General features: G+C 52.3%; 1 protein-coding gene across 1 annotated transcript; it reads right to left on the bottom strand.

Moving 5' to 3' along the window:
* Positions 1-1,119: 1,119 nt before the first annotated feature.
* ADORA1 (adenosine A1 receptor) lies at positions 1,120-24,126 on the bottom strand. The gene is made up of 3 exons (XM_026053203.1): positions 24,070-24,126; positions 23,346-23,731; positions 1,120-1,977 (listed from the first exon to the last, which is right to left on the bottom strand). Exons 2-3 carry the CDS (start codon positions 23,684-23,686, stop codon positions 1,344-1,346), a joined length of 975 nt encoding a protein of 324 aa, XP_025908988.1. The 5' UTR covers positions 23,687-23,731; positions 24,070-24,126; the 3' UTR covers positions 1,120-1,343.
* Between the last annotated feature and the right edge of the window lie 304 nt (positions 24,127-24,430).

Consider the following 24,430-nt stretch of genomic DNA (forward strand, 5'->3'; position numbering starts at 1 on the left):
TCCTGGGCACCTTAGACAGAGGCGGGCAAGTGTGCACGAAAGCCCGTAGGGCCCCCTGAGCCCGGGGAGAACACGTGAAGCCCGTACGGTCCCCTCGGCCAGGGCGCACGGAGGCCTCGGGAGGCCACACGAACACCCTCATGGCCCCTTTTCCCAGGCCTGGTAGGACACATGAAAGCCCATATGACAACAGGGGGAGGCCAAACGAAAGCCTGTGGGGCTCACGCTGCCGAGGGGGCATGGAGGCCAGAGGAGGCTGCACGAACACCCATAGGGAACCACGCGGTCCAATGTTCACGGAGGTCCAGGGAGGCTGCACGGAAGCCCGTAGGGCCCCTCCCGGCTCAGTGTGCCCAGAGGCCCAAGATGGGTGAACAAAAGCCTGTAGTGTCCCCTTGGCCTGCTGCCCACGGAAGCCCAAGGAGGGCCAACGACAGCCTGTAGGGCCACCCTGGCCCAGCGCGCACACAAGCCTCGCTAGATCGCACAAAGAGCCACCCATAAATCTCACCCACTCAAGCTCCTTTTCCTCTCYGCAGCCACTTCCAGCCCCGGCAGGAACCTGCTGTGGTCACTTGGTCATTCAGTGACGTCCACAGCGCATGACCCTCCCAGGGGAGGGAAAGGGTCATAGGAAGTGTTTTTCCAAGGGGAGGGTAAGGAGTAAGGGATACTGATAAGAAAAGAACTCCAGTTAACTCAAAATTCTTCTGCCARCCACCTGATCAGCCCTGGAATAAATCCTGCCATGGACATTGGCCTGATATTATCCTCTGRGCATCACCAGCTCTGAGCATCACCCAGGGATCACGTCCTCCTTCAGTGCTACCAAAATCTTATTGACTAGAGCACTTCTTGCTCTTGGCATCTTCATTCCCACCAGGATGTCCCTCTCCCCTTGGTATTCAACTACTTCTATGAGCCTGGGGATGAGGTATCCCTCAGAGACCGGAGATTCCTATAGACTTACTGAAAACCATGATCTAAAGGACCACATCAACAGCAAAGGATCTTCTGGGTGTTTTTTACCATTTTACTTTATTTGCATTTCGATAAGTCATGCCTTTGTCTGTACAATTTCTTCTTAAATATTTGGCAACCTTTAAAAAAAATGAAAAATCAACAGCAAAAAAAAGTAAAGAACAGTGCAAGCTACAATATCAAAACAATATGATGCTTGTGAATAAATAACTTCCTGGAGTAGCTTGGGGATTTGGCTGTTCAGATTGCAGGGGGCTGGCAGACCCGCCTGTCTGCAGTCCTTGTCCTTTCCCCTGATGGCAGGAACAACGGGAAGGTGGGAACCTGGGCATGGAGAACCTTGTCTCTGCTCTTGCCCAGCTCTAGTTGCCTGGTTCGGCGGAGGTGCTGTTGGCGTTTTTGTTGGTTTTGCAGCAGAAGTACTGGTTCCAGATTTGCAGGAAGGCTGTCCGGAACTTTTTGATCCTGAAGGCGTAGACGATGGGGTTCATGGCTGAGTTGCCATGGGTGAGGAAGATGGCGATGTACGTGAGGATGTGAGGTGTCTCACAGGACGGGCAGAACAAGGTGATGCAGTTGAGGATGTGCAGGGGAAGCCAGCTCAGTGCAAAGAGGAACAGGACCAGCGCTAAGGACTTGGCGATCTTCAGCTCCTTCCCATAGTACTTCTGAGGATCAGTAGAGCTGGAGGAGACCTTCTTGTTGAGCTGCTTGCGGATGAGGTTGAAGACTTCCAGGTAGATGAGCAGCATCAGCAGCAGGGGAGGCAGGACCCAGACAAAGAAGTTGAAGTACACCATGTATTCCATGCTGATGACAGTCTCAAACTGACACTTGATGACAAAGCCTGTGTGGCTGGCATTCAGCTGCTGAGTCCTCCGCATCTTGTTGAGGTTGTTCCAGCCAAACATAGGGGTAAGTCCCACCAGAAAGGAGACAATCCAGCAGCAAGCAATGGCCACCGCTGCACGCCGGGGTGTCACCACGCTTTTATATCTGTGGAAGAGATAGTGACCGCAGGGAGGGGTTAAACAAACAGGATCCTTTGCCCAGGTTGAAGACATCTCCCCTTGGTGTGCCAGGGACCATGCTGAGATAGCACCATGCTTTTCCCTCCTACCTTGGAGATTTTTGCCACTCATCTGGATAGACATGTTAACATCCTGGTTTCTCTGCAGGTGCCCTGGCGATCCCCCAGCCTGTCTCCCACTAGCAGACACTTCAGGGCTTATGCTGGAGCTCTTGGGCTTGGTTCAAAGCCAGCAAACAAGTTAGCCTGCATCAGAGTTGGGGGAGTCTATGTTTAAAAAAGCATGATCCAAAGCGACCTAAATACCTAGAGGGGCTGCAGGTCACTTTGGCAACCCGTATTGCRTATGAGTACCCCACACAGCAGCGGCTGAACTTCTCCTTCCTCTCCCCGTATGCCATCCCTCTGTACTGGTCCTGCTGGGATGCTGCCCCAGGTCATCCCCCCYGTGCCGGCGGAGGAAATCAATAGCAAAAGCTTCCTCTAGGACCTGCTGGGCTGGAGGAAGGATCCATCAGGGCTAATGGACCCCTGGGGAAGCTTCTGGGCAGTCTGTTTCATTTCCTAATGTGCTGGGCTGATCAACAAAACCCTCTTTCCTGATGGGACAGCGCCAAGGGATGGAGGGAAGAGGAGAACTGTGCACTGACTTGGCTCTGCCCCCTGGCCAGTCCCACCTGGGAGCTAAGTGGGGCTGCACCCGTCTCTCCAGAGCTTTCCAAGCGGGAAGTGAAGCCTGCTAGATTGATTTTTCCCTTGGCCCTCAGATGAAAGCTTCTCCTTGGAGGCTGAGAAGATTCACAGCCTCAGTGTTATTGCTTTCTGCCAGAGGGGATTGAACAAAGAGCATTTGCTGGATTTTTGAGCAAACATGGTGTTAACCTGACCGTGGGGATTGTACAGTGATGCTGGAAAAGCTGGATCCCTCTCTTGGTCCTCGCAGCTCCTCACTGCATGCGTGCAGGCCTAAACTGTGGTATAAAGATGAAGCAACCTTTTACTGCACCAGCCCTGCAGATGAGACCCCACATCCTTCTTCTCCCCTTGAAGGTTCCCTCTTAAGTTTGAGCTCACAGGCAAATTGCTGAGGTGAGAACACAGAGGGGCACAGAATGGAGCAGGAACATTGACCCCTAGGAGTCTGGAGGGTTTGGGTCTCCCAGTCCTTCATGATTTTCCCAAGTGAAGCTGCTCTGGGAAACAATTTCCAGCATCCCAGAGGCAGCCCCAGGTCCCATGGGAAAGATCTGGCATTGCGGGCTGCTGTTTCCTCTGCAAGCCAAAGCTGGAGGTAGAGGGTGATTTATTCCCTGCGGGAAGGAGAAAGGGCAGGAGACCCTGAGAAAGGCRTAGGACCAGGAGAGCGCGAGCATGGGAAGACTGAGGGGTGGCGGACATAGTGGTAAAGCAGACCGAGCAAAGAGGGGTCCCGCCGGACCACTGGCACCAGAGGGGTGCAGAAGATCCTTGTGGGGCTGTGCGCTGACCTGTGCATCCCGTGTCCCTGGTAATGGAGGAGAAAAGGCTTCAGGAGGGCTTCTCTCCCCTTCCATTAGTAACCCTGCATCACTCTTCTAGGCTCAGGCAGCCAGGGGGAAACTAAAGACACCAGGATCAACCCTATCCCTCGCTCCTTCTCTTTGCAAGCCTTCCTCATGTGCCTGCAAGCCAAGGCTGTGTCTCTGCACAGGATCCCTCAGTTCGCAGAGGTCTCATTTTGCTGAACGCACCTCTACCCCAGGGGCTCACCTGGTGCTGCAGARGTCACTGGAGAGACAAGGATGCTGGTCAGGATGACCCGTGTGCTCCCTGAACTCCTTCCAGGGCTTTGCTGCCAGCCCCATGGGCAGAGTCCTGTTCATCCCTGCTCCTCATCCTTGGAAGCCCAGCACTGCAGCAGGGAGCACAGGGGATGGAGAGACCAACCCTAGCGACCCTGGCCCCCTGCAGCTCCAGAACATCATGTGTTGCTGCAGATGGTTATCAGATCAGCTGTGGAGGTCGTGCAGACCTCAGGTCCCAGGGCGCATGTGAGCCAGTACGGTCTGGAAGCTGTAGCACACACATGGCAGACCAGCCATCCCACACACCGCTGGCTGCACTTCATCTCCCCACTTCACCGTCCATCCGCCTGTCCTCCTTGCTGTGTATCCATCTCCTGCAATGCTGCACATCCATCCTCTACCCCAGTGAACATCCATCCTCTCTCCTCTCCTTGCAACTCGTCCTTCCCCTACCACACTGCACATCCATCCTCTATCCCAGTTAGCGTCCATCCTCTCCCAAGGCCATTGYGTTTAGTGGTGGAGCAAATACAGGAAGGGCTTAGGAGTGCCCTTGCTGCACCCRCTTTCCTGCCTTGCATGTGCTAGATGGAAAAAAAAAATCCTTTCTCATTTACTTCATTTTGCATTAATAGAGGGGTGGTGTTTGAGATGGGTCTAGAAGGCAAAAGCACTAGGAAGCATTGGTAATGGTTTGCAATTAATAAATAATCATATTATTAGTGTCATCATCACGATYGTTCATTGCATTTTTATTGCTGTTATTATTTTTATTAACAGCTGCAACTAAAATATCAACAGTAATGGTCACCACCATCATCATAAAATTTGGGTTTGTTTCCTTCATGTGCAGGGTTTCAAGTCTGGCCATATTTTCCAACTTTTTCCTCCAGACCATCTGCTGGCTGCCCCTTCCCCTGCCAAGCCCAGGAGCAAAGAGCCTGGAGGAAATATAGCGACCATCCATCCTCATTGACCTTGTGGTGAACTGGAATGGGCAGGACTTCTGGTTTGGTGTGGAAGCAGGATGTCTTTGAGGGCTTGGAAATCMTCACAGAGAGCCAAGACATCCATTATTGATAGAGCGCTGTTTGTACCACCAGAGGAAGCACAAGAAGTGGCAGCGGGAGGCAGAGGTGGACAAACTGGCCCCAGGAGTCATGCAGAGCTAATGGGTAAGGGGATGGAGAGCTGGAGCTCCAGGAGAGATGGTTACTTGTGGCAATATGTGCTGGGAAATGCTTCAGTCTCGCAGTTTCTTGGGCTAAGGATGGAGGGATGGCAGAGATGTTGCAGGTCCTCTTCTCCAGGATATTGCAAAATGCTCCTCTGGGCAGTACCCTGGGGACATTGTCCTGCTTGTTGTCCCTGTGCTTATCATCCCCCAACTAAATTCACCTTCCTCCTTACACTGGTCACCAGATCACCAGGTTTTGGTGCAGCTCAACCTCCTCRTGCCTCTTCAGTGCAGCTATATGAATGGGCTCAGCCCAGCTCATGCTCTTTAGATGTTTGTCCCCCAAGAAAAGGTAGAGGGTTCATTTCCCAGGTGTCCTACCCACAACTTGATCCAACTCTGCAAACAAGAAACATTTCCTCTTGGTTTGGTTGAAAAAACTTGAAGAATTACATAACTGTTTTGCGTAGAAAAAAAAAGAGAGTTTTTAGTTTTCATTGAATACTTTTTTTCCTTCTATAAAATATTTGCAATTGTCCAGCTACCCTCAAGATGTGGCTTTGCTGCTCCTTGCTCTGGCAGAGTTTATTTCAGTGTAATTCCTGGAAAATTAATTCACTAATGAGGGCAAGTCCTCAMTAATTAAATGAAGTAGGAGCCAATATGGTAGGAGGATAGGAGGCCAAGCTGACATGAAGCTCATCTGCATCATGAACCCARCCAGAAAGAAACAGCCAGAGCATGTTCTGATCTAATTGAAAAATCTCTAGACAAAAGCACTTTGATCTCAGAGAATTTAGATTTCTGGTGTTTTCTTTTTTTTTCCCCTTGGCTGTATCTTTGCTTCACATCTTTCACTGTCCTGGAGGTCATGGGCTGGGAAAACCCAGATGTTGGAGCTGGAAGTTGCTGAGAAGTGTGAAGCAGCATCTGCCTCCTGCAACGGCATGATTCACCGCTGGGACATGCCAGTCCTAGGACATGCAGGGAAGGTGGGAAATGCTGCACRGGGGACATCGCGTGCCAGAGGGAACTTGGTCACCTCTCCTTTTCCATCCTCACTCTGTACTTGAAGAGTTTATTTCTTCATTCACTATGTGACCAACTTTACTGCATAATTCTTCTCCCTTGAGATCTGTTTTGGGCTTAATATAGGTCAAAAGCATTGAATTCAGAAATGTTAAACTTATGAAGGATTTGAAGGTTTATCAAGATGTCTACAAAGGTCTGTTTGCATTGGGACAAACATTTTAGCACCAACATCTTCCTTGCATTGTCTGTATGCATTGCACATTTGTTCAGGTTGGGACAGTCTCTGTGTTGCCTTTATGCCATCCCAGTGCGGTGGGGCTGGAGCCAGCTTTCAACCTTGTAGATATAGCTGAAGGTTTGCAATGGAGGGTGGAAATCCAGCCTGGGTGGCCAGGATCTGCCCCTTGTCCTCTCTGGAGGACTCTGCTCTGTCCTGGATGGGAATGTGCATCCAGGGCTGTTCCAACCTTGGTGCTGCCGCATTACCCATCTCTCAGAGTCCATACTTGTAGGGATCTCCACATCTCAGGGCTCTCCTCTGAGTGATCAGCCTTCATCTTTGCAGCTCTTTAGGGCCATATGTCAACCATGCTCTTGACAACATCCATCCAATGGTTGATGGCAAACTAACGCTAGTGATGTGCCCACATTATCTGCAGAACGAGCTGAGACTGTTGGATGAGGYGCAACACACTCTGCCTCCTGACACAGAGGAGTTTTGCACCTTCCTGCCTCATCCCTGCAACGTTCACAGCTGGGGTAGGACTGACACTCAGGAATGACATAATCATGGAGGTAATGTGAGAAAAACAGCTCCCAGGCAGAGAGTTGCAGACACTCTTGCAGCACGTTGCCCTCATGATCATGTCACTTCTGTTCTTTCTCTGGCACTCTGAGGAAATGAGTATTGGAAGAGCTGGTGGGCATGTGGATGGTGATCCTTGACCTGAGAAAAGATGGATGTCAGCCGACATCTGCCAAACCTAGCAGCCGGATGGAGCTCTCCATGGCAGCCCATTCCCACGAATGCTTTGAAAATGTTGCTGTAGAGGAAGGAGACAGTCCTACCACCATCTCCTCTGGGGTGCATGGGACATAGCCCCCATACTTAAGTCTTATTGCTTGACAGATGCCAGGTGGCCTGAACACAAGACTTAAACGCACTGTGAAACTGGTGCAAAGACTGCAGGGACTCTTTCTGGTGAGCATTATCCAGTGTCCCCTCAATCTGGGATGAGCTCTGCAAACAGCTGGTGCCTTCTAGCCCCATAGCTCAGCATACGTGGTGCCAGCTGGAGTTAGGGCAGCTCAACATCCTCAGCAGAGAGAGGAGCTGGGCGCAACCAACCCTCTTCTTTCAGGACCTCTGTGTCCAAAATCTGATCAACCAGTGCTGGCTATGAAAGACAGGGTGATGCCACTGGCCTGGCCCCTGGCCATGGTGTGCGTGGGGAGAAGCAGTACCCAACACCACTGCTGTAGGAGCCAGCACCATGCCTCCAGCCTGCGAATCTGCCATAAAGACACCATAAGAGAGGCTGAAATCATATTCATGGTGGCTTACAGAGCTGTAAGTTGACTTGGTTGCATGGTTCCTAGTGAGGTCCCTCCTGGACCAATCCATGTCCAGGGCTGTAGGGCGACGGCTTGATTTTACCAGCAGAAAATGACAGATCTCTGTGTAGAAATTACTCTGCAGTGACTGCCCACAAAGCACAAGAGGCTACAACCGGATGAAGCATCTGGCAAGTCTGGCAGACATTTCTAACTGCTTTTAATAGCCTGTAATTTTTTAATGGATTAAGGCGATGGTGATTATGAGACGTACGAGAGCAAATCCATCGTGCCAGGACTGGTCCCTGTGCACAGAGAGGCTGTGTCCCCAGGGCTTTGGTGAGTGCTTCATTGGCAGTGGGCAAAGCTAGAGTTGGCCACAGCTCTGGCAAAGAGCAAGGAAGAGACAGAGACAGGAGGGTCATGAGAAAGGGCTCTGAGCTGTGTCGGGGCAGGGGTGTGCGGGTTGTGCCCAGGATAGCACCAGGGTTGTGCCCATTTGAAGCTCTTCTGGAGCCCAGGTAGGGTCTAGGGGAGATGCTGCTGCTTTGGCATGGGTTCAGGCCTCTCCAGGAGCTTTCCTGGGTCCTTGGAGGCTGTTGTGGGATCACCAAGAGTTGCAGAGAGGCACGGGCACGTCCAAGAGCACCATTAGGGGCACCATAGGGACACCTTGGCAAGGGCAAAGAGAGATACAGCAGAAAAGGGCTAGTATTGACTGAAGTGCTTACAGATGGAGGAGTGCCATGTCTACAGGGCAGCTGCGCTCTGTTGGAGTCCTGTCACACCAATTTCTCAATAAAAAGCATGAGAGCATGTTAAGGATTCCCATCCAGCTGATGGCTTTGAGTATGGAAACGGGCATCTTTCCACAGTGCCAATGGTCTCAAAGCCTCAACCTGGGTGTCCAACACATCCCCCCATCTCTGCTGCTTTCCTGACACCATCAACCCCTGGATGCTATGCTCTTGGGCATCCCACCTTGAGCTTGACTTTCCCAGTGGGGAAGCATCACCCACAGCCTTGTAGGGCTGCTTAAGGGGTAATCTCCCTACCCTCCAAAACACATGGACATGCTCACTTCTTGAGTCCAAAGCTGTCATGTTTCTGGTTCCAACTGATGAGTTGAGTTCATTCTTCTCATAGTGAGCTGCAAGAGCCCTGTATTATCACACCTCTGGTCCTTGAAGTGGTAGGGACAACCACAACCTCCCCCCAGTCCTGGCAAGATCATTGCCATGAAATCACTGCACCCTTCTCAGGGCTGAGATCAGCCTCACCAGAGAAATAGCTGGCTGGGTTTCTGCAGCCTGCTTCATTTGGGATGCCTGCTCTGGCAGACACCCTGGGCTTGAGCGATGAATCACAGCCCATCTTTGGGAACAGACCACAGACTTCCAGTAACTGCAGATCTTCTTTGCGATCACTTTCCTGTTGTCCTGTTCTCAGTTCAGGGAAGAAATGGAACCGCCACAGCAGCTCTCCCGCAGATCGGCACTGCTGGCTTCCCTTCGGACAACCCAGCAGCTCTCCCTGAGACAGGGATCTGCAAGGGGAAACGGGAAGGTGGGAAGAGCACGGGGAGGGAGTGTGGAAAGCATGGGAACCTTGCACACATCTCTCTCCTTCAGGATCTCCTCCAGGGACGGGGTGGACACTGCTGTTGTCCAAAGAAGGCAAAAAAAGCACATCACCCACGGCAGTTTCCTTTGTGCAGCATCCTTCAATGGAACAGTGATTACAAGTCCTYCTGGCACATGAAGTTAATCTTGTTTTCAAACTGGGCTTGATTTACAGCATATGGTTGGATGCTAACATGTTCTGATACATGTTCCCTACAACACAGCAGCACTTAGGGAGGTTTCCTGTCCGGCCTCTCCACTCAGCTGAAACGGGCCCTTCCTTGCAAACTTGTGTGGGTTTGGGTTCACCAAAGGGCTGGCGAAGTCCAGGGCATACACCACCTCACAGAAATGATGATTTAATACTCATTTCCATGGCATGGCAGATGCAGGGCTGAGCATCCCTACCCTGAAAGGAGTCCCAAGACCACCCAACCTCATGGGCTGAAAGGGGATCTGGGTGTGCATTGCACCCCGACAGCTTTTTTCCGGCAGTAACACATGATTCTGAAGCCAAGGAAGACTTTCCCATATATGCTGCCTGCCTCCTTATGGGGTAAGAGGCAGCATCTGGCCTCCAGCACCCAGGCGGTTCTGGGGCTCCCTCCCAGCTCCACCATGTGTGGTCAGAGCCCTCCAGGATTTTCCTGGATTGTTGGCTTCTCCATCCAGGACCTGGGGGGGCGGTGGGAGGGAAGTGATTTACCACCATTGGCAACAGCTTCAAAATAGCGAAGCAAGCTGCAGAACCTCAGACACTGGATTGGGGGAGGAAATGTAATGTTCTTGTCATTTGTCTGCTGGTTTCAGACACCAGCATTTTTTAGCATTTCTCTGCAATGCAAAGTATGAGAAGTACTCCTTTTAAAAAAAATACTAGCTGAGATTCCTCAGTAAAAACAGGACTTTGAAAATTAGGGCACTGACCAACAGTGCARGCATTAAGAGATGGGGAGTGAAATTATGAGCATTGATTACACTGGCAAGTGTAATAGATTGGCAAGCATGATGGATTGAATAGTTTTCAGTGTGTGACCTCCATGCAATAAAGTTACTGGACATTTTTAGTGTCTAAACAGTTTTGTTGTCAAAAGAAGAAATTCTGTGTTCAAACATCTCCTTGGAGAGAGGAGGCCCCCCTCCACCCTGTGCCTCACCTCTGCTCTCCTGGGGGCAACGCCACCTCCAGCAAAYGACGATTTATGCAGAGCAAGACATCTGCAAGAAGAAATGGTCCAATCCCCCATCCATTCCTCCCCTGAAAGCGCTCTGGAGGTGGGTGCTTTTTGCTTGCTGTCTCTCCTGACACCTTTATGGGGAGACAGATGCATTTGGACAGGAGCCTTGGGTCACCTGCCCTCTCTATGCCAGCCCATCATTGCATGCATCCAGTCACCTTGCACCCTCTTCCCTGGCTGCCACTGCCTGCTGCAATTAGCTGGGAGCTCGTTAGGCAGGCCTGACCCTGCAGCTGATCTCGCATATCTCTGCGCATCTCTGCRCGAGTAGAGAAGCCAGGACTCCGTACTGGTGTTGTACCAGCAAGAAGGGATAAGAGGAACCTTTGGCTATCTTTGGTGTCAATTCAGAGSGACTTTGTTGGAATAAAAATGGCCATTTTTAAATTATTAGTTGCTTTACTTTCCCTTTTTTTTTCTTTTCAAAAGAGCCTATCTGAAATGAGAACTCTAAAAGTCAGCCTCCAAAAATGGAGACGAAGGGGAAGAAGGGAAGGAGAGGAAATAAGGCAATCTTAAAAACTGCTCAATCTGTCAAGTGTGGGTTCTGTGCGAAGTTAAAATAAGATGGCAATTATAAAATGCCTGGTGCATCYGGACTCTGTGAGCCTCCATAGCTCTTGCTCCATCTCAAGTGAGAGTCTTGAGGAAACGCTGGGATTTGCAGAAAGCTCTTTGCTCAAGGAGGCAAATGTCAGCTAAAGAAGGGCCTCAGTGCCACCTGCRTGGCATCAAGTGGATCATCCAGCACCACCACCCTACCCTGTGCATCACTGCCAYGCTCCGCAAACGCTCCCAAAGGAAAGGACGAGTTGGGACCCAGGGGACAGCTCAGCCCAGCTGCGTCTCAAAGGCATGGACAGGCGTTAAAGGGAAGGAGCAGGGCAGAAAGGGAAGTGAGAAGGTTCTTGAAACCTGCTGTTGACATTTCATTCACGTTCAACAGGAGTTCGCTCCCTACTCCACGGGCAAATGAGAGATGGGAAACCAGAGATAGCATCTCCTGCTAAAAGGCATTAATTCACCCACGGGGCACGGCTGAGGTGGGTCTTTATCTATCAGATGCAGAAGGATGCTTGAGAGAAAGATATCCTAAATTAAAGCTGGGATAAGAGATTACTATCAACTGTCATTTACTTTCTTGAATTTACACTTCTCAGTAACCATATCTCTGAAATTGAAGGCAAACAATTTAACTGTTTGGTTTCTTAGTCTGCACGTTGTTATTGCTATCCAGGATCATCACAACACAGTCTGCTGCTGCAGAGGGAACATTCTCCTTCATGCACTTAGGCTAGTTGGAAGATTAATACATTCAAAGCTGAAAAATTGGCTGGGAGCTGGCAAAACAAGAGTTTGTTTTCCCCCTCTAATGTCTAAATAAGAATTAGGAGGGCAGATGAGATCTACTCTTTCTAAACCTCAAAAAGAACATGGTAACCCCAAACAACCAGTTCAACATCCTCTATAAAATGCATATWTCCCCTCCTTAGAAGATCAATTTCAAATGAAAAATATGGTTAGATTATTATGATTTTTTTTGCTAATGAGTTCGCTATATRTACTTTCAATTAATGAAAACCATTTTGGAGGTGTCATTTTGCACTACAGCTGGATTCCAACTTCTGTAYGAATACAGCTTGCCACAGATTGTGAGTCAAATCTGTGTTATGGGCCCTTCTAAAATGCAATGAAAATGAGAAAATGAGGATCAGAGTAGACGTGTTAAGTCATAGATGTATTTACATATGGAGATGAATCTGCCCAGAGCAGATCTATATATCTTGACCAGACAAATGAAACACTGAATTGAAAGTGAAGGCTCCGGTCACCACTGCAATCAAATGTTCCCTCATCATGAAGAATTGATCTTTCATCAAGAAAGCAAATAAACATTGCAAGTACAAACCTGATATTTATTTAAATCATATTTCACGTTTCAGATGTAAGCATTTATTCTCTTGGCAGAAAACCAAGAGAAACAACTCAGTATTTCCATCAGAATGGCTGAGAGAAAGAGCTGAGACCCAAGACCAGGAATTACAGTGGAATACATCAACGTGGAGTAAGTTACACATTGCACATCTTCCTAATTACCTTGGCAACTAAACCAAGGCAAAGAGCAAGGGGYAGGCAAAGCCTAGGTCTGAACATGGACCTGGAAGGATGGAGTCCTCTCCATGTGTTAGGACTGTGCTGGTCCCTCTAAAGCCTTCAAGGGACCTTGACTTCTCCTTTCCTGCTTATTTGAGGTGCCTCGATCTCCTTTTGAGCAAATGGGTCCCCTGTGAGTCCGTACAATGCTCATGCCCAGCAGCATGGGAGGTGGGGAAGGACTTCCCCATCATCCCCATCATCCCCATCATCCCTGCCTGATCTCTTCCATGATTTGCACGGTGTTGCCATATCCATTGGGATGCAGACCCTCCCTTTCCCGTGCAGCTCTGTCTTGACTGCTCAAGGACACGGATGCACAGAGTCATTGGCAATGAAGACAAAAAAATATCGCTTTATATGCAGCATTGTTTGTGACTGCTAGAAATTTTAAATCAACCGTTATTGTTAACAGCGCAGAAAAGAAAGAGAAATAATTTCATCTGCAAGAGTGTGCTAATTATAGCTATGTCTGAGACAGCATTTCTCAGATTTGGCCTCGGTGCTTAGGAAGGTTTGTAGCATCGTTCCCTTTGCGAGCAGATGGGGAAATTAAGTTGCAGAGAGGGACTGTGACATGCCAAGTGAAGCAAGATGAACCAGGTTGAGCAAGAAAGCAGCCCCAGTGCCAGGAGCTGGCGCTTGCCTGAACTGCAGGAGGCTAAGCAAATAAATATCCTGGTCTCTGGATGCAGGGAGAGGGACAGTCCTGACAGGCTAGAGACATAGCCCAGGAAGGAGAGAGATGGCCCAAGTGGCCTTGGAGGAGTCACAGGATTTGGGGACAGCATGGGAGAGCAGGGACTTGGGGGATTATTTCCTCCTCTATTTCCTCTCTGCCATCAAAGGTTTCCATTAAGACTAAAAATCAAACCACGCCACCCAAAACGGCAACAGCTCCTCTCTGTTTCTCTGCTGATGGCCTCCCCAGTGATGGCTCCTTTCAACCCATTGAGCTGTCCCCATCCGGAAGCGCGCCGACGTGCGCGGCGGCAGGCTGCGCCCGGCTCCGGCCGCTGGCACTGCCAAGGACGCTCCACTCATTGACATTCCGCAGGGCAGCCCCGGGGCCGCGGGGCTTTTGTGCCCCCTTGGACAGCGTCAATGGCTCTTTCTTGCCGCGGGGCATCCTGCGCAGTTGCCCCMGCAGCTGGGTGGCTGCGCTGCCAGCTGCGGCGTCTCGCTGCCAGGAGCGYGCCTGGCCGCTGGGACAGCCAGCTTCGGGCTCTGGATGTCCCCTTCCAGGGCACCTCAGATGATGTCCCTAGGAGGACCAGGTGCCTTTTCATCTCAGCCCGCATGCTGGGTGCTCCCTGCAGCCCACGCAAGTCCATCATCTGGCCTGTGTCTGCCGGGATCACTTGGGAAAAGCATCAGTTTTCCTCCAAGATCAACCACTATTGCTCATTGTAGCTCAGCTGTGTCAGCTGTCATTGCTCCGGGCCCTGAGAGGGTGATGTTGTCCCCAAGGGGGTGAACCTCGTAAGATCTACCTGTCCCTCCCGGGAGCCTTTTCTCAATCTCATGGCCTCCTCCATGTTCCACGTCCCCACGGCCTCTGAGCTAGGCCGTCTTCTGGGAGCCTTGAATGCTTCTGAGCTGAGTCTGGGCTTCCCTCGTGCCCTTTGGGCAGGTCCCTGGAGGAATTCTGCCCCTCCTCCTTCCAGACAGACATTTCCTCCCAGCCCACTGCTTTCTGCTTTGATATGACTTCTGCGTGTGTCATGAAGAAACTCGTCTCTCAGGCTGTTTCACCAGGTTTTGTCTTCCATACGATTTCACAGAATCACAAAGTATTCAAGGTTGGAWGGGACCTCTAGAGATCATCTAGTCCAACCTTCCTCATTTCCTCATTTTTTTCCCATTACTTTCCATGCTACAAAGACCAGAAGGTTCCCATGTTCCCCCCGCCTCCAGGCCAGAATATCAGAGCAGGTAATAATACCTCCTGAATGTCAGTCCCCTCTTGACTCCTCCAGTGCTGCTCTGATTGGTCTCCTGAGCCTGCTTTCCGTTCAGAGGTTCACGCTGCGACCTCTTGGCATGAGTCATTCCTCCTGCCTGTCAGGCTGATTTTGAGCGTGGCCGTTTGGATGCAGTGGCCATGTAGACCCAGGCCCTGGGCAAACCCCTTCGTCCAGTCCTGCCTAATTGGCCTTCAATGCTCAACGACTCCCAGGTCCMAGAGTGGTGGCTGCCATATCCCGCTGTGGTGCAAATCCATGCACAACATCCCCTTGCACTCAGAAACAAGCTGCATTGAGAAGTCTTGGATAGGACGTTCAGTTTGTTCTGGCCTCACTGTCTGCATGACGTGACCAGCCCCTTGGATGCTGGCGGTGGGTCTGTAGTTCTTCATATCAAAACTTGATAGGTAGGCTTTGTACTACTTGTGTCCATCCAAGCTTGTAGGCCAAATCCCTCTTCTGGTTGACAGAGTCAACCTGGCACTTCTGGGACATGGCTGAGCTCATCCTAATGCTAGGAACAGGCCAGAAAAAACCCCATGGTGTAATGCACCCTGGGGCATAGGGAGAACTGAAGGTTGCTCACTGCTGGGGACAACACGCCATGGGCTCTGCAATGACATGGAGACCAGCCTCCAGAGCTGGTGGCTGGGGAGGAGGTTGGTGCTGGCTGGGTTTGGTGGCAGAGAGGTGCCCCAGCTTGCCCGTGCTCTCAGTCCCAGCCCCATGAGTCACCCACACCGGCTGGGGCGGAAYAGAGGTGGGACTGTTTCCACAAAGGCCAGGTGATGACAACACCTCCCACCTATGGAGCTGAATTCTTCCGTCTCTGGGGTGGTGGTAGGTTCAAGAGCTCCCTGTCAAAGGGCTCCTACCTGCCCTAAGCTCTCCAGCTCAGCTCTCTGGGTTGAGAAAAGACCAAGTTGAGAAAAGACCTTGGAAAAGACCAAGCACTTGCTCCATACATGTATTATAATCACCTTCATCAACTCAGCATTGCTGAAAGCACCCCAGGAAAGCTTGGGRTTGACCTGGGCTTTCCTACTCAGGAATTAGCGGGGTTCAACACTTCCCCAATTTCCCTCCGCGCTGCCATGAAAAGGGCACCCCAGCCAGAGCTTTGCCACATCCCATGCTTATCCCGGAGATGAGACAGCAGGAAACCCAAGCTTYTCCCCCAGGCTCGCAGCAGAGGAGAGCCCAGCTTGCCTGCCTCTAGCCTGCTCTCAGTGCCTGTAGTTTTCCTGAGTGACCTGTTTTTTTTTCCTGCAGATATCTTGCTGCCGTGGCAGCTGCACGTAGTCCCGGAGCGCCTAATCCGGCGTCCCCTCGCCGCGGGAAGAGCCCTGCCTGAGCACGGATGAAGCGCTGAGCTCTGACTTAGCACACGCTTAGCTGAAAATTACTCTGCGGATCACAGAGTCTGGCTAAATGATGGCTCTAGATGATCTAGATATTTATTGGGATTTTAAGAATAATATAACCTACGGGGAAAATACCTGTGGAGGGAAGCTATCCGCCTGCCTATTTCCAATGCTGAGATCATTTAAGTGCAATAGATTTATGCTCCAGGTCTGGGCTGCAAATTTGATCCCAAATCAGCACGAAAATTACTTCAGCTGAAATCTCTCAACCTTCATTTCTCCAGTGCTCCCTCCTCTCCATTTTACAGAGTCCCACAAATCTCAGGGATGAGGATGCAGGTAGGGATGGAAACTTAAGCATCCCACATGTGTTGGCAGTTACTGATTAGCACACTGACCCTTACAACGTCCTGTGGTTAAACCAGACTCTGGAGCAAGATCATGGGAGTAAATCTGGGGATAGATCCATATCCCCAAATCCTAGATCCATCCTAGAGGTAGATCTGGGGGTAGATCCTTGCTGGGTTCAGCTCTGTTCTTGAAGGGACGGAAGAACCTCGTTGGCACTGTTTGATAGTTTGATCGTGGGCTTTCCAGAGACCATTTCTACATTTGTACAGCACCTTGCACAGACAGGTTGGGTGCCAGGCACGGATGCATTTCCAGGGTATATTTATAATATAAATATAAATATAAATATAAATATAAATATAAATATAAATATAAATATAAATATAAATATAAATATAAATATACTATATATATATAATATACATATAATATAAATATAATTATAATGCACCATCCAGCACTTGGACAAACATATCACTTCAGGTCAAATTGCTGAGGGAAGGCAAAACCAAGGAGACATCAAAGACCTGTCAGTCCTCCAAACTTCTCCAGCTTAGGAAAACRGGAGTGTTTTCCCTGGAAATGCTGTCAGTACTTTCACAGGGACAGAGCATCTGAGGCAGGATGGTGTCAGCAGACTGAAGGGTAGCTAGTGAGACCCCCCCTCCAGCAGCAATCCTGTCTCGTGCTGCCAGATCTGAGTCACCTGGATGGTTTAGAAATGTTTTCTCCAAATTTAAAAATAAGCCTTAGAAGAACCACAGTTGGGTTTCTGTGCTTGCTTGCCAGGGCAGCTTTCCTTGCTGTTACCCTGGTTTATCATTTGCTTTGGACAGGCTGTTTAGATACATCTACGCTTCAGCTTCCCAGAGGACTCTCAAATGAAAAGCATCACCTTGCTGGCAGCAGGCAGTTTGCCCTCAAGCACACTTCCTTTTCTTAATTTCATTCCATTGATGTCACTTTTCTTTTTGAGCTCAAACAACCTTAAAAAATGTTTGTTAGGTTTGAGACCATCCCCTTTCGGATGGCACCATCTCCAGGGTCTCACATGGATGGGGCAGGGGGCCACCACACTTCCCAGCTTCAGCAGAGACCCCTCTACCTCCTTCCCATCTGTGTCCTTGGTCTTTGCGAGTCTCTGCATCTGTGGGGACTTCCAGAATCCACGGCACGGGAAGATTTCAGCACTCTCCTCCTGGGAATTTGGGCCAAAGCACGGTCCCATACCAAGACCCCTCTCATCTACTTCCTATGGCGGCAAGGCCTCTGCCATCCTCCTTCCCGGACGATTCCTAAGCCCTCAGTGGAGGAAAGGGGGAAAACCAACTGAGACTTACACCCTGCTCCACGACCCATCTGGCCACCAGCAAGAGGCTTCCTCAAGGCTTCCTGCAATCCATCCCCAGCTGGTTCCATGCCTGTGGATCTTGGCAGGCACTAAGAGAAGGGGAAAGGGTGCTGCAGTCCTGGCAAGGCTGGAGCTGCAGCTCACCTCCTCTCCAGTGCTGCCCCAAATGGGGAAAAGGAGGGACAGAGGCTTCATTTGCACCAGTGCCTGAATACTCCCTGGTAGAAGCAAGGGCAGCCCCCTGGCACCGTGTCCATCCTCTGCAGCCCCAGCTCTTGCAGGGACCTGCTGTAAGGAGCTGGGATTTGCCCTCCTGCCTTGTAGGAGCTGTGGGTTGGAACTAGTGGGTGCTTCTGCCATTCTGGAGATGTTTTACCTTCCAGGGTTCAGGACATGGCACTTCTGCAACAGYAGACTGTGCCAGAGCCATCCTCTGAAGCCGCTCACAGAGCCAGCTTTGTCCTCACAGGCCCCGCTTTATGCTGGGCTCTCCCTCTGCTCAGTCCTCTGTTTCCCTCTCAACTCTTGATTTCTATTTCCTAGCAATTTCCAGCCCAGTTTGATCTAATTTCCGCAGCTCTGCAGCCTCACACAAGATGCAGCTCGCCCAGGCTGGAAGGTCCTTGGGGAGCTGCAGTGGGAAGGGCAGGATGGTGGCGAGCACCCAGCACCCTGGTGTGCAGCCTGGGACACAAAGGGCAGCGGGAGGTCCCACAGGTGAAGGCTTTTGCTACAGGCAGATKTCCCTTGGTGGTATGAGCTACAAAGCACTTGAGGAAGGAGATGATGGTTCAAAACAAGCAGGCTGGGGGAGGCGACCTGCAAGGAAATGCTGAGACCAGATCTGTCTTCATCCAAGCATCCGGCCACCCCACAGCACCTTGCTGGCCAAGACGGGTCCTCAAGACACTGGTTCTTCCAAACCTTCTGACACAGCAACTCCAAGTGGAGACAGGCACCAAAGGAGACACATCCCTCCTCAAACATCCCCCCACCAGCATCCCCCTCTGCATCCTGTCACCTGCCCAGTTCAGACAGGCTGCAGGGCCAGTTCCTGCTGGACGCTCCCGGTCTGCTGCTTCCCCTCTTTTGAACTCCTTTCATCTTCCCCAGGAGCGGGGAACGTGGCTGCAAGGAGGAAGCGTGGGCTGCCCGGGGGATCCCGCTGTGCTGCTGGAAACGGGGCGCCTGGGGTGCTGCCTTGAGCTCGGAAAGGCAAGGAAGGATGTGAGCGGGGAGACGGGGAGCTGTCCCACCAGCATGAGCCCATCAGATCTATTTTAGGTGGTTTCCAGCTGTTTGGAGCTGCTCCTGCAGAGGCTGGGAAGTGCAATGCCCCCTTCTCCAGCCTGCTCGTGCTGAGCGATGCTCCTACATGCCCCCGTAGGAATGGTTCTTCAGAGGGTTTGGGGAAAGATGGAGAGGGTTTGGTGGGGCAGCACAGTCCCCAGAATCTACTGGGGGCATAGGGTGCTGGGTTTGCCTCTAACTCTGCACCCATCAACATACTTCTGTTTCCGATGTCCCCTTCCCTCTGCTTCTCAAGATCTGCTAGTGGAGGGAAGGTCACTAAAAGGAAGAAAAGTATGACAAAATTTCTTTTATTTTTGTTTTCTTAAGTAATTATGAGAAATCACTTGCTGCTAAAGTTGCCCGGGCCTCCATGGGCCTCCATGCTGCACGGTGAGCCCAGGCTCAGAGCATGTGAGTGTATCTGGAGTCCACCTTTGCCACTGCCCCAAAGCAGTGGCTGCCCTGGACATGGAAAAACCATCCCTGACCCAGTGTCTGCTTGGTCAGCCGGCCCTCGGCTCCATGAGGAACCCAGCCATGGGGTAAGGACTCTACACCACACCGTGCTCTTCCTCCTGGCCAAGCTGCAGGTCAGTACTGCCTAATTAAGCAGAAGGTTTTGAAAGTCTGGTGGTGACTTAGTTTCTCCTTCAGTCAGCTCTTTCCAGTCAACAGTCCTGTCTTCTTCTCAGCTGGCCAACATGTGGCACCTGAGATCCTTGTGCATCCTTTCAGGACTTCAGGAACGCCAGTGATGCCTCACAAGGGAAGCCCTTAGTGGTTTTGCTTGTTCTTCTGCTGCTGGCAGGAGGATGGCATGGAGATGCATGGAGCCTCTGTCATCACTGCTCCCAATCCCTGCCAGCCGCCCTTGAGAACTGCATTTCCCCTTGCAGTGATCACAGCRTGTCCCTGAGCCTTGTCAGAGCCAGTTCCTGCCACGTGCAAGCTGATACCGGCACCCAGGATGCAAGGGCTCCTCTGGCAGGTCGGCAGAAGAGAAGCCAGCAGGGACCCTCTCTTCATGTCAGTCACACCGCCAGGCATCCACCCGCCGGGCCAGGCTTATCTCGAGCCTTTCCCTGAGCTGTCTTGGCAGAAGTGCAGGGAACAGCATGCACGCTGGCTCCCGGCTCTGTCCCGGCCAGGCTCTACACCTCCGGGTTGCACATGTGCCCCTGCTCCATGTTCCGGAGTGCTTCCCTCCCTAGTTCCAATGTTTGCAAAGCTCCAGCTGCTGGAGGAGCCCGGGAGCCTGTCACGCCCAGGAGTCCTATTGCTCTCACATCTCTGGAGATGTCTCTCTTCATGAGCTGCTCTCCCTGGCATCTCCCAGGCACGAGCTGCAAAATGTGTGTGCAGAACATCTCCCCCTGCCCCTTCGGGAAAGTCCAAGTTTGGGGGTCATGATTTACCTTCAATCTTTGCTCATCCCATTGGTCCTGTCTGCTGAGCCCTGGCCATGCAGCCCAAAATATAAAGGTGCTGGGTGGTGGACTTGTTATGGTGAGCACTCACCAAGCAGGGCTCTGACCCTCACCCCAGGGTGCAGGCAAGCAAGCAGCAGCCCCAGTGCCACGATGGAGATGCCCTCCTTGCATGGGGTTATTCCACCCCAGTGCCAGAGACCCTCCTGGGCAGCACTGGGTCTGGGCAACGCCAGAAGAAGTGACATCCAGGCTCCAGATGGGGATCTTTTCTAGAGAGGGAGACATGGCCTTCCCTAAACATCAGTGTAAGGCAAGTACCCACCATCCTGGCTGAGCGGGCATTTCACCGGGTGAAACAAATTGGCCAAAACAGCTAAAGCACCCCCTGGAAGCACCCAAGCTGGTTCTGGGCTATAAGAGGAGTCGAAGCAACACGCAGCGATGGAGGTGGCCTGGCAGTGGGCACCTCATGAGGGACCCGAGTCCTGCCAGGCCATCTCAGGCTCCTGGTGTCCAGCACCACTTTGCACATCTGTGGGTTTGATGTCACCAAGAGGAGCAGAACTGTGAAGCTGTGATTCAGCTATCAGCATCTGGGCCCATAAAAGGCGTTTCAGCATCATATTTTGGTAATGTGCATTTGGCATCCAGCAGCAAGTCAAGAGAAATCTGGCACATTTTTGATTCAGAAAATATCCTTTAGCAGTATTTTCTGTCTTGTTTATGTTCTCCGGTGCTTTTTTCACTGCTGCTTTGCCTAGGACATGAATCAAGTGGCTAAAATCGCAGCACTTGCCAACTGCAGGGAATTAGCAACAGGGAAAGAAGGAAACGTCCAGTGACAAGAATACAGGAGGACTGGAGCAGCCAAATTCACACTATTAAGTGTCTACACCTAAATGACAACACTAYTAAGTGACTACAAAGTCTTTCAATACTAAACTCCGCTACAAGAGCCATAATAAAATCTTATGTTATGTAGCGACTGAGCATGAAACAGGATGACAAAACTCAGGATTTTGTACAAGAAAAACTGGGCCAAATTATAGGTGACATGAGGGACTCTAACTTCATCCTGCTCTTGGGAAAGATCCTGTTGGCAGAGCCGAAACTTCCCTGAAAAAGGCCCATTCGATGCTCAGACACAGTAAGGGAGGAAAGAGACTTTATCTGAATTTGCTGGAAGAAATGACAGACAAGGAGCTGGGGAGTGTTGCTATGTATAAACCTGCAGCCCTCCCACGTCCTGAGTCCGTCTCCACCTCCAGGAGGATGCAGGAGATTCAGGAAAGCTCTGAGAGTGATGACAGGGTAAGAATTGCACAGCACACCAGTGGGCCCAAAGGATGGGGATTTTACTGACCGGGAGAATTGCACTTAACTGGGAAGTTGGCAAAGAGCTATGAAAACATGGGTGACAGAAAGGAGTTGAGTGGAGACCACGTTTTGGCTCTGTACGTGAGACTGGGAGGGCGCCCGTGAAATTCCCCCATGTGACCCAAAGGAAGAGCTGCTCTGCAGCAGCTCTGTGTGGGACGCATTGGGGCAAGGTGGTTTCTAGAAGGGATTGGACAAATTCCCAGAAGATGGAAGTGCTGACGGCTCTAGTGACAGCGCTCCAGGAAAGCTCCACAGCTAGCGACTGGCAGAAGCTGAGTGGGCAGCAAGGACTTCTAGCCTGACACATGCACACACGCACATGCTCTTTCTTCCCCAAGCATCTGCTTCCAGTCTCAGTTAGGGGAAAATCCCCAAAGCAACAGATCTCTGGCTCAACCCAATGGATCTGGGGTTGCGAGGCTCTCCTGAGCCCCRCTCTAGGATGCCTCCTGCCCCATCCACCCGTATGAGGACACGAGGGAGTCCAGTCCTGGAAAGGGGTTCTAGTCCCACAGGAGCACCTTATAGGAGGGATTTTGGTCCCTTTGGGGGTCCTGACACTGATAGCCCGGGGAAGGGTGTTGTATCCCGGGAGGCTCAAGCTGGCTGTGCTCAGCCAGGCTGCAAGGCAGCGGCACTGCTGTTCTCATGCCCGGCCTAAGCTGCTAGCAAGGACCATCTGCGCTCCAAACCGGTTCTTGGCATCGACCTTCCCCCTCCTCTCTTAGCCTGGATGCGACCGCCTGCCATTCCCTTACGGAATGTTTGCTCCCCTCTGGACTTCATGGGACCTGTGACCAGGATGATCCTTCCCATGATGGCACGGCTGAACCACAGGTTGAGCTTTCCTGCAATGCACTCGGCAGGTTTGCAGGGAGCTTTCCTGCAGTCCATGAGCCTGGAAAACACCCCATTTACTTCCTGCAGCCCAGAGACATTCTCACGCAGCACAATGGGGACTGACGGTGAGAAAGGGGACATGTCAGGATGTCCTTAGGGAACAGCACTCACACCGTGCAYGGCAACCTGTCCTGACGTGCTGACACTCCCTGCTCCCGCCACAGCGCTGGGCGAGGGGCTGTGGCACCGTGCCGGCTGGGAAGCAGTTGATTCTCTCCTCTCAGAGCTGCACAGCTCAAAGACAGTGATTGAGTGATGGCCAAGCGCAGCGGCCAGGCGGCCAGGCTGTGTTCSCAGTGGGCTCAGGTTTGTCAGCAGGTGTTGAGAAGGGGTAGGGTGGGGAAAGGAGTTATTTGCAGGTCAGTCTTACAGCCAGGGTTCTCTCTGGGGAGGTGAGACTACCTTGTGAGGCACCCGGGGGTCTTGCCCCAAAGGATGCTGCCATGTGCCCCAAGGAGGCAGGGCCCTAGTCCCAGGGGATCCTCTCGGCAGAGAGAACCTGGGATAAAGACTAAAGTATCTCTCCCTTTCTGCAAGTGGGCTGAAGCCCACCATAGCCAACGCCTGCTGAGATCACTGCTGGGGCCAGATGTTCCTTGTCCCTCCAAGTGAAGGAGTTAACACTAGGACACTTTCCTCCTTCTCTGACTGTTCCTAGGAGAGCTGGTGGCTTCCTCAATGCCTTTCCCCCCCAGCAGCAGTCACCACGGGACCGAGGCACAGAACATGTTTCCTACCTGACGGGGATCTTCACTCTCAGGTATCGRTCCACGGCAATGGCCAGGAGCGCCAGGATGGAGCTCTCGGTGAGGATGAGCACRGGGCACGCCACCATGAGGCAGCTGTAAAACTCTGTCTGTGGTCCGATGTTGATGATGATGGCCAGCGGGATGACCAGGGCCCCCACGGCCACATCAGCCACTGCCAGAGAGACGATGAAGCAGAAAGTGGCATCCCGCAGCGCCTGGTTCATCTTCACAGCCCAGATGACCAGGATGTTGCCCGGCACGGACACCAAGGCGATGAGGACTTCGATGGAGATGTAGGCAGCCTGGAAAGCTGAGACGGAGTGTGCCATGATGCTCCGGTGCCCTCCCTGCCAGCGCGGGGATCCTTCAGGCTCCTGCAAACGCACGGGGAGGCAGTGAGCTGGCGGCGTCAGGCGGGAGGTAGCCCGTGCACCTCCTCTGCTGCCTGCCCTTCCTTGGGACACAGCTGTGCCCCGTGCCCCTGTCCCACCTCCATCCCGCAGCGACCGGCTTTGCAAATGCCCCCGAGCATCCACGCTGCCCCTGCAGCTCCTGCCACCACTGCTGTCACCCGCTGGCCCTGCGCGGCTCCCAGTGGCCGCGCTCCAGATCCCTGCGGATCCTCCGCGGATCCTCCGCTGCCCTCCCGCCTGCTTCTTGCCGCGGATTCGCTCCCCACGCCAGCCTCCCAACGCCAAGCGCAGCAGCTCACCTAGTCCTGGGAAGCGAGCGCTTTTCCCGGCGGTGCTCCGCGGCCGAACGGAGCTGCTCAGCGCCGGGGCAGCCCAGGGGCCATGCTGGGTGCGCGGCGCGGGGATGCGCAGGGCTCTGGGTGCCCCTCGGCCGCGTCCCCCCGCCCCGAGCTCGGCTCCCCGTGCCCCGCTCCGCTCCGCAGGGCCCGCCGCCTCGCAGCGGGAGCTGGAGCATCACACGGCGCGAGGCGGCGGCTCCTGCGGCAGCGCAAAGCGCCGCTGACCCGATTCGGAGCTCGCAGCGCGGCCCCGACGGGAGCGGGCAAGGCGGCGGGCTGGGCCGGGCTGCGGCGAGGGCGGAACGGGCCGGCCCGGTTGGCT

This window comes from Nothoprocta perdicaria, unplaced genomic scaffold (genome assembly GCF_003342845.1).
Source record: "Nothoprocta perdicaria isolate Ctin4 unplaced genomic scaffold, notPer1 scaffold_97, whole genome shotgun sequence".
NCBI classification, from domain to species: Eukaryota; Metazoa; Chordata; class Aves; order Tinamiformes; family Tinamidae; genus Nothoprocta; species Nothoprocta perdicaria.